The sequence below is a fragment of the Galeopterus variegatus genome, unplaced genomic scaffold (assembly GCF_000696425.1).
Source record: "Galeopterus variegatus unplaced genomic scaffold, G_variegatus-3.0.2 Scaffold93, whole genome shotgun sequence".
Classification (NCBI taxonomy): domain Eukaryota; kingdom Metazoa; phylum Chordata; class Mammalia; order Dermoptera; family Cynocephalidae; genus Galeopterus; species Galeopterus variegatus.
The window spans coordinates 1,056,719-1,065,991 of NW_007726204.1; the positions used below are offsets into that span (position 1 = coordinate 1,056,719).

Sequence of the window (9,273 nt, forward strand, 5' to 3'; positions counted from 1 at the left end):
GCGGGAGGGGAGGGGGCGGCGCGGGGGCGGGCCGGGAACGCGCCCGGACCCGCGCCCTGGGGGAGGGGCAAAGACGCCGGGAGCTGTCCGCGGTGCTGGTGCGGGCGGGACTGAGGGGCTGGGCCCCAAGGGAGGGAAGCCGAAGGCGGGGGGTGACTTCTAAGGCTACTCCTAGGGTAGTCTGGATTTGCCTTCGGTGTTAAGGGGGTCTCAACCTTTCTAGGGGGCTCTTCTCTGGATAATGGTGAACCTGAGACTTGCCCTAGGGTTGGGGAATTCTTAACCTTTTGGGGGGTTTCTTCCTTCCTTCTTGTAGAATCTGTGTCAGCCTTGGATGATGAGGGTAAATCACTTTTGGGGAGCTCTGCCTTGGGCGATGAGGCTCTTGGATCTGCTCTGGATCTGGGGGACTCCGTCTTTTGGGGGCTTTTCCTTGGTTGTTGGGGGGTCTGGCTTTGCCCTCACTGACGTGGGGGGCAATCACTTTTGGGGGGCTTTACCTTGGTGACTGGGTACCATCTCCTTTAGGGGCTCTGCCTTCACTGTAGGCTGTGGTTGCCTTTGGACTCTTCCCTGCGTGGTCGGGAATCTGTGAGTTGAGTTGGGGGATTCAGCATTTGACTTGGCTCTAGTGTATGTGTATGAGGGAGTGTGAAGCTGTCCTGGACCCCTGGGGAGCACATGCTCAGAGGACGTGGGATGGGGTTTGGCCGGCTAGGGATTTGTCCTTGGTTATGACTGCATTTGCCTCCCGGGACCGCTGAGCTGGAGTCCGTTTTTTTTTTTTTTTTTTTTTGCTGAAGGGAGGAGGAGGATCTTGTGACTGGAGGGGGTGGGGGGAGGAGAAGAGGGAGGAGCAAACTGTCCCAGGTGCCAGGTTTGGTCTTTTTTTTTTTTTTTTTTTTTTTGCTGAAGGGAGGAGGAGGATCTTGTGACTGGAGGGGGTGGGGGGAGGAGAAGAGGGAGGAGCAAACTGTCCCAGGTGCCAGGTTTGGTTATGAGTGTGGAGGAGGTTCTGGCTTGGGGGACAGGACTCTTTTTTTGGGGGGGCTCAGAAAGCAGCCTTCTGATTGGTCCTGCTCAGGATAATGAGAGGGGCCCACTCTTGGTGCTTGCATTTTGGATGATGGGTTTCGTTGGCGAGTGGGAGGACTAGAACTGGCTTTAGTCTGGGGGTGGGGGCTGGCTTGAAAGGTTCGATCTGGCCCACATTGGAGAGTCTGGGACTAGATTTTGGGGTGAACTGGTTTGGGAGCCAGAAGGCCCATGGTGCCTGCATTTGGGGGGTTGGCTTTGGTTGGGGGCTAGAACTGGCCATGGTTTGGGGAACTGTGGTCTTAGAATCCCAGGAATGGACTTGGGGAGCTCTGTGGGCTCATTAGGGGTGCTCGATTTTGGTTGTGGGTGAGGGGTCTACTCCAGGTTGGAAGGCTGGTTTGGAGAGATCTAGGCTTGGCAATTGTTGGGAGGTTGTTTGGTGGGTTGATCTGGCTGTATTGGGGGACTGGGTCTAGGTATGACTTATTGGGGTGGCTAAGACTGAATCAAGCGATCTAAGTGTTGTTATGGGGAAGGGTCTTGGGGTGCATTGGAAGTTAGCTAAGTTGGGTTGGAGAGCTTTTGGGGGGTGTTGATTTGGCCTCAGATGGGAGGAGGCTGACTAGTCCAGGAGCCCTGCTTTGGGAGCTTCTGGGGAGTAGAGGAGGGCTGCCCTCAGGACAGGGATGTCAAAGGATTGGGCTTACTGGTGACCCTTCCATCTACACTCCACCCAGAAAAGAGCTTGAACTGCTTCCTCCCCCCCTACCCCAATATAAAGGCCTCACTTGCAAAGGCTTTTCCATCCCTTCCTTCCCACTCACCCCTCAACCCTACAGCCCAGGCCCTGAACCTGGGACTTCCTGGAGGAGATGGGAGGCTTGTGCCATGTTGGGGGGACCAGCTGAGCCCTCCTACCCTGTCCTGTACAGCTGGATGGCTGGATCCATGAGAAGATGCTAATGGCGCGGGATGGCACGCGGGAAGACAACCACAAGCTGCATAAGAGATGGCTCCGGCACCAGGCATTCATGGCTGAGCTGGCTCAGAATAAGGAGTGGCTGGAGAAGATCGAGAGGGTGAGGATGTGAAAGGCCCCTCTGCCCATGCCATGTGCTGGAGGCCTCCTCCTGCAACACCCACTGTGATCCTGCTAGTTTCACACCCCTGAACTGGTTCAAATCAGCTCCATGTCTGCTCCTAGCTATATGGCCTTGAGTGATTTATGTCACTTCTTTGGGTCTCAGTTTGCCCATCTGTAAAATGGTCAGCATCTCTTCTGAATGGTGCCATACCCTACTGGTTGTTAAATATTTTGCCCCTTCCTATAACTTCCCTCACCAGGCTCCCTTCTATATCATTTGGGGCACTTAAGATGGAAGGTCAGGGAGAGAGGCGGGGCAGCTCTGGGAAGCCCGAAGTTAAAGTGAACTTTGGATTCTTACAGCCCTGAGTTCTAATTGTGCCTCTATGCCTGTTACAAGCTGTGGGTCTTGGGGAATTGTGTTAACCTCTTTGAGCCTCAGTTTGCTCTTCTGTAAAATTAAGAAAATAATGAATGTAGCTACTTCCCTGAGCTCTTGTGCACGTAAAGTGCTTAACATAAGGTCAGGTACCTAGGAGCTGTAATTACTATGGTATTGTAATCTTTAATACGTAATGTAATATATGCAGCTCAGGCCACCAAGGAGGTTAGTTTCAGTCTTGAAAGGAGGGAGCTAGGCAGATTTTTACTGTAAGCCTCAACCCCCATAACTTCCCCTTTCTCTGGCTAAACCAGTAGACCTGCTGCTCTGGATACCCCCACTCTTCCAACTCAAACAGAGACACCCAGGTCGGCCTTAACCCTTAATGGCCATTGATGCCCTGTAAATGGTAGCATGTGGCAAAGCCAGTCTTCTTGACTTTGAGTTTAATTGAAGTTTGTTCTCTCTCTGCCTCTCATTGTCTATCTTCTGTCTTTGTCTATGTGCATGTCTCTATGTCCATCACTCTATGACCATTGTCTCTGCCTGTCTCCTCATGTCTCTGTTTGTGTCTGTCTTTCTTTCTCCCCACCTTTCGGTCTCCTTCCCTTCTCCTTTGTCCCTCTTTCTCTTTCTTCTTGTCTTTCTTCCTTGGTTCTTTCCATCTCTGGACCTATCTTTGCATCCACCCCTCATGTCTCTATCTCCCTGTGTGTCTCTATCTCCCTGTGTGTCTCTGTCTCCCTGTGTGTCTCCAACTCCATGCCTCTCATGCCCAAATCTCTCTCTATGTCCTGTTTTCCCCCTCCCCTATCCCCACATATTTCTCTGTACCTTCCCACCATCCATCCCCTTCTCTTGCTGGGGCAGGAGGGCCAGCAACTGATGCAGGAGAAGCCAGAGCTGGCAGCCTCTGTGCGGAAGAAGCTGGGTGAGATCCGGCAGTGCTGGGCAGAGCTGGAGAGCACCACCCAAGCCAAGGCACGGCAGCTCTTTGAGGCCAGCAAGGCTGACCAGCTGGTACAGAGCTTCACTGAGCTGGACAAGAAGCTCCTACACATGGAAAGCCAGCTGCAAGATGTTGACCCTGGTGGGGACCTGGCCACTGTCAACAGCCAGCTCAAGAAGCTGCAGGTATGGTCTGGCTGGTCCTGATGGGAACTTCCTACAACACAGTGGGTCTGGGTCAGAAGCAAACCCCGCTCAAGGTATTTCAAACCTGGGGGATATAATATAGGGATTTATTTTAATGTGCAAGGGGCTAGAAGAGCAGAAAGGGAATACTGAGGCAATCCAGTTAGTAGTAATGGTTGGAAGCAGCCAACACCCATACAGCATGGGGTACAAGGGAAGAGGAAGGATTAACAGCCAGGAAGGTAGGTAAATAACCAGAATGCTGCCAGAAAGGGAATACTGAGGCAATCCAGTTAGTAGTAATGGTTGGAAGCAGCCAACACCCATAGAGCATGGGGTACGAGGGAAGAGGAAGGATTAATAGCCAGGAAGGTAGGTAAATAACCAGAATGCTGAAGGTTTCTCAGGACCACTGACACTTGTTCCCTGGATGGAGAAACCAAGGCCCAGAGGTAGGGGGATGGCTTTGCACAGAATGACATTTATTTATTTTATTTTATTTTCAACTCCTGCCTTTCCCTGTCAGGAACAAGGCCTGACTATGACCGATGGAAAACCAAAGCTCCAGGTGAACTTACTTGCTTAGAGTAGCAAGCGGCAGAGCCTAGATCACTGCTCCTTTTTTTTTTGGCTACTGGCCAGTACAGGGATCTGAACCCTACACCTTGGTGTTATATCACCGTGCTCTAAACAACTGAGCTAACCTGCTAGCCCACTGCTCCTTTTTGATATACTTCCTGCATAGTTGTGCTTATAAAGTGCTTGGCATCATATGTGGCAAAAGAAGTAGACTAATAATAAAAGCATAACGATACTAGATAGTATTTATTCATTCATCTATGCGTCAAGTACTCACTGGGCACCTACTCTGTGCTGGGTGCTTTTCCCCCAGTTGGAAGATGGCGGTAGGAAGAATGGATGAAAAGTCACTGCCTTCATGGGGCTCACTTTGTGGTGGGAGAGAGGCAAAAGAGCAATGAGAAACAGATCTGAATGTCATGGCCAGTGAGGTCATTACTTTATAAATACACCAGCGGTTCTCAAATATCTTAGTTTCCAGGACCCCCTTGAACTCTTAAAAGTTATTAAGATCCTCAAAGAGATTTTGTTTGTGTGGATTAGACCTATCAATATTTATTAAAAATGAAAACTGAGAAACATTTAAATTGTTGATTCATTTTAAAACAGCTATATTAAATCCATCATGTATTAACCCAAGTAGCATTCCTTTATGAAGAACTGTATTTTCCAAAACAAAACAAAAAAATGTGGTAAGAAGATTGGCATTGCTTTCATTTTTGCAACTCTCTTTCATGACTGGCTTAATAAAAGAAAGCTGGCTTCTCACATCTGCTTCTGCATGCAATCTGTTGCAGTAGCATGGGTCGTGTGGTTTCTGGAAAACCCTGCTGTATACCTGAGAGAGAATGAAAATGAGAAAGGCAAATAACACCTTAGTATTTTTATTAAAATAGTTGTAACCTTGAGGACCCCTTGAAAAAACATGAGCGTCCCCTGGGGTTCCTAGGCCACACTTTGAGAACCACTGATGTACGCTGTGTGCCAGGCATGGTTAACCCCCTTCTCCTCCCCAGCAGCCCTATGGGGGAGGTTCTGTTATTATCCTCACTGTAGCCATGAGAAAACCACAGCAATGGCTGTGTGGCTCTCCCGAGGTCACAGAACCACCAAGTGGCTATTCAGTACCATATTTAAGTGCCGTCCACCTCTTCCCTTGATGCTCCCAGACCACAGTGAGGAAGGTGACTCTCTTGCTGGCCTCTGAGAAATTAAGCGCTGCCTGAGATCGGGACCCCACTGGCTGGATGGCAATGGACACACGGAGATGATTTTGCCCCAAGTCTGCCCTGAGGGATCTCACAGAATATGGGCAGAGACAAGATTGATCAGTGGCCTAGATGGTCAGAATGAGGAGGAAGCAGCTGGGGGCCAAGTGACAAGAGGCTGGGTGGTAGGGGCAGACAAACTTGGGTCCAGATTCCAGCCAGGGCAAATGTCTAGTCCCTCCCTGAGCCTCTGTCTCCCCACTTAAGTAGGACTCTATCAATGCAGACCTCTCAGGGCCAGGTGAGGTTGTGCACACAGAAAGACCCACTTTGCACAGTGCCTGGGATGTGGTGAGCTCTTAAGAAATGGGAATCTGTGACTGTCAGGGTCCCAGCCAGAAACAGAAGATATGCTCAACTGAGAAAACTCTGAGGAGGGCTTATACAGTGCTTTTGTTTGTTTGTTTTGTTTTTTGTGGTGGCTGGCTGGTATGGGAATGTGAACCCTTGACTTTGGTGCTGTGACACCGCGCTCTGATGATAAAGGGTCTTTGACAAAGGTGTGAGCAGGGCATGGGGAAGCCACAAGGAAGAGCGTGGCACCATGGGACTAACAGCTGAGAGCTTTTACCTCCCCTAGCCCAAAGAGGAAGGGCAGGAGAGGTTATTGAGCTTGGAAGGACAGAGTGCCAGACAGAAGCTGGGACCCTTAGTCAAGAACAGCAGCCAGCCCATGGCACCGCTGCAGAGAAAAGCTAGGGAAATAATACCCCAGCCTCGTTCTCCTCTCAGTCTAGTCTCCTGCTGGTCTTCCCTGAGTCCAGCCAGGGCCAGTTTCATGGGCATTCGACTGTACATTTGCATAGGGCTCTGCACTTAGTTTAACAGCCTCGTTCTCCTCTCAGTCTAGTCTCCTGCTGGTCTTCCCTGAGTCCAGCCAGGGCCAGCTTCATGGGCATTCGACTGTACATTTGCATAGGGCTCTGCACTTAGTTTAATGCCCTGCTGTTGCTGTCTTGAAATTCGTAATATTTGAACAAGAGACCTTGTGTTTTCATTATGCCTTGGGCCCTGAAAATTATGTAGCCAGCCCTGAACCCACCCCACCTGGAAGCTGGAGAGCAGGGGAGCCAGCTCATGGTGTCTATACAGGCCAGCATCCTCCTCCAAGGGGCACAGAACAGGGTAGAGAAGCTCACGTGGGGGTCAGAAGGGGTGGACATCCCACACAGCAGCAGCTATAACTAGGAGTATTATCTTACCGTGGTTACTAATTCTTCCCCAGCAGCCCATTGCGTAGCTAAAGGCACAGACTCAGGACTCAGGCAGTTCTGGGTTTGATTCATAGCTCTGCACTCACTGGCTGTGTGATGTTGGGCACGTGGCTTTACCTCTCACTCTGAGCCCCTGGTGCCTCATCCGTCCAGTGGGAAGGACCCTGATGGCTAGCTCACTCACTGACAGCAGGGCTGTGGGAGGTAGCATGGTATCACAGTCAAGGACATGGATGCTGGAGCCGGCTGCTGGGGTCAAGCCCTGGCTCTGAGACTTACTAACTGGGTGGCCTGGGGAGGTTACTTATCTCTTTGAGCCTCAGTTTCTTCTGCAGTAAAATAGGCATAATAGTCCTGACCTCATATGGACACATTTCAGAATTGCTGACCCAACAAATCTAAGATTCAATATTTGTTTACAGGTCTTTAATTTTAGTTGTCTTCAAGCTGAGGGTAGATCATCCCTGTACTGTGTTCAGAAGTTAGGTATTGCCCTGCCTTTGCTTTGGTTATTTTATTTATGTGATATAGTTATCTCACTGATTTCTGTTCATATTCCATTTGGGCCATTTCCTCCTCGCCATGTTGCTTTTTAAAAATATGTTTTGGGGGCTGGTATATGAGATATTAACATAGTGTTAAAAGTCAGAACTATCTTCAGTTCACTCGATCTTGCCACATTTCTTGCCCAAGTCCTCATGCTGATTAATGCTCACTCTTCAGCATTGAATGTGAGTTTCCTGTTTCTTCCCATCCTTGCCAACACTTGGTATCATCAGACCTTTTAGATTTTCCCCAGTCTCACTGTGGCGTGTGCATTTGTGTTTTTTTCGGGATGCTTGAGCATCCTTGTCCCTCATTTTGGCCATTTAAGTTTCAGAGGGAGGATTTGGGGCCTCCTGCTTTAGCCAAAGTGCAGGGTCAGCTTTCCGTCCCATGGGGGATTTAGTCCCAACCATGACCAGCAGACCATGAGATGGGGTCCCCATTGTTCAAGGGAAAGGCTGAGGATCAGAGGGGACAAGGGACTAACCTGGGGTCACACAGAAAGGGTACCAGAGACAGGCCCCAGCAGAAGACTCCTGGGCCCTTTCCCCAGCAGAGGGAGCCTTAGGCAGGGAGTGACTCAGTAGGCCAGATGGAGCCCAGCTGGGCCTCAGGAGCTGCTGTTGAGCAGGGGAGGGGCCTCCCAAGGCCCTGCTGTCCCGTGAGCCCTCCTGAGCTCCCAGGCGCTGGGCATATGCAGGAGGGAGAATCAGCTGCCATCCAGCCTGGTACTTTTCCTGGTGGCCCCACCCCACAGGCTACCAGGGCCGGGCTGGGTTGGAGGAGGTGCGGGCTGGGGTCTGAGGGGGTGTATAGGTATGAGCCCGGGCTGGGTTGGAGGAGGTGCGGGCTGGGGTCTGAGGGATCTGTCCCCCTCTGCCTTTTTCTGGCCCTGTCTCTCAGTCCTTCTCCCCAAGTTTCTCTGTGTCTCTGTTTCTCTTACTGTCTCTTAGTTTCTGCCTCTCCCATCCCTCTCTTTCTCTCTCAGTATCTCTGTCTTTCTCTGTCCTGTCTTCATCTCTGACTCTCTCTTTATTTCTCTCTATCCTGCTCTCTCACTGTCTTCTGTCTGTCTCTCCATCTCTGCCTCCCTCCTTTGGTCTCCCCTTATCCCTGGGTGTTCTCCTTATGCCCAGGTCTGCGCCATGTGACCCAGAGTCCTCTCTTGGGGCTTCCTGCCCAACTGTCCTTACTGGCCGAGGGTCCAGATGGTGGAGCCCCAGGCCCCCACTTCCCAGCCCTCAGGGGCCCAGCCAGCTGGTCTGGCTCAGCTCTAGGCTCCTGCTTGGAGGGGTGGGGGCTGGTCTCCTGCCATCTGTTGAGGACCAGCCAGGGAAAAATGCAGTGGAGCCTTTGCAGCTGCTGAGCTGAATCCCTGGGGACCCCTCACCGCACCCACATCCACCCTAAGTAAGGCTCAGTAGGCTCTTTCTCTAGCCACAGACACACCGTCCTCTCCACTTTTCCTTCTCTGTCCCAGTCTGTGCCTCCAGCTCGGCATGGCTGACTCAGGAGCTATAGAGCCCAAGGTCTGAATCCCCCCCAACTGCACCACTGTGTGGCTGAGGTAAAGTGATCCCACCTTTCTGAGCCCCACTGTCCCCAATTATAGAGAAGCAGAGTGGCCGAGAGATTGGGTTTTATGTTCTTGTGGCCCTAGGCTCAAATTCTGGGTCTGGCAATTTTTACTGGGGACCAGTGACTGCTCCTCTCTAAGCCTTGGTTTCTGAGACTGGAAAATGGAAGGGCAGCAAGGCAGATCCTGGTAGGAATCAGGTGGATCTCGGGGTTAGGGCTTGCTGCATCACTACCTAAGATGTGGCTAGCACCTGGGGCTGTTTTGGAAGTAGACTCTTCTGTTGTTGTTTTTTAACCTTTGATACGTTTTAAAAAATTAATATGTAATTCATATACCATAAAATGCACACTTTTATTTTTTATTTTATTTTATTTTATTTTTAAAAGATGACCGGTAAGGGGATCTCAACCCTTGGCTTGGTGTTGTCTGCACCACGCTCAGCCAGTGAG

At 50.8% G+C, this 9,273-nt stretch overlaps 1 protein-coding gene across 1 annotated transcript in view; it reads left to right on the forward strand.

Moving 5' to 3' along the window:
• The window catches only part of LOC103598611 (spectrin beta chain, non-erythrocytic 4-like), a 94,314-nt gene that overhangs the window by 54,686 nt on the left and 30,355 nt on the right, over window positions 1-9,273 (forward strand). Inside the window, 2 exon segments of the mRNA XM_008582647.1 lie at window positions 1,971-2,117; window positions 3,375-3,638. Of these exon segments, the coding sequence (XP_008580869.1) occupies window positions 1,971-2,117; window positions 3,375-3,638 (411 nt within the window).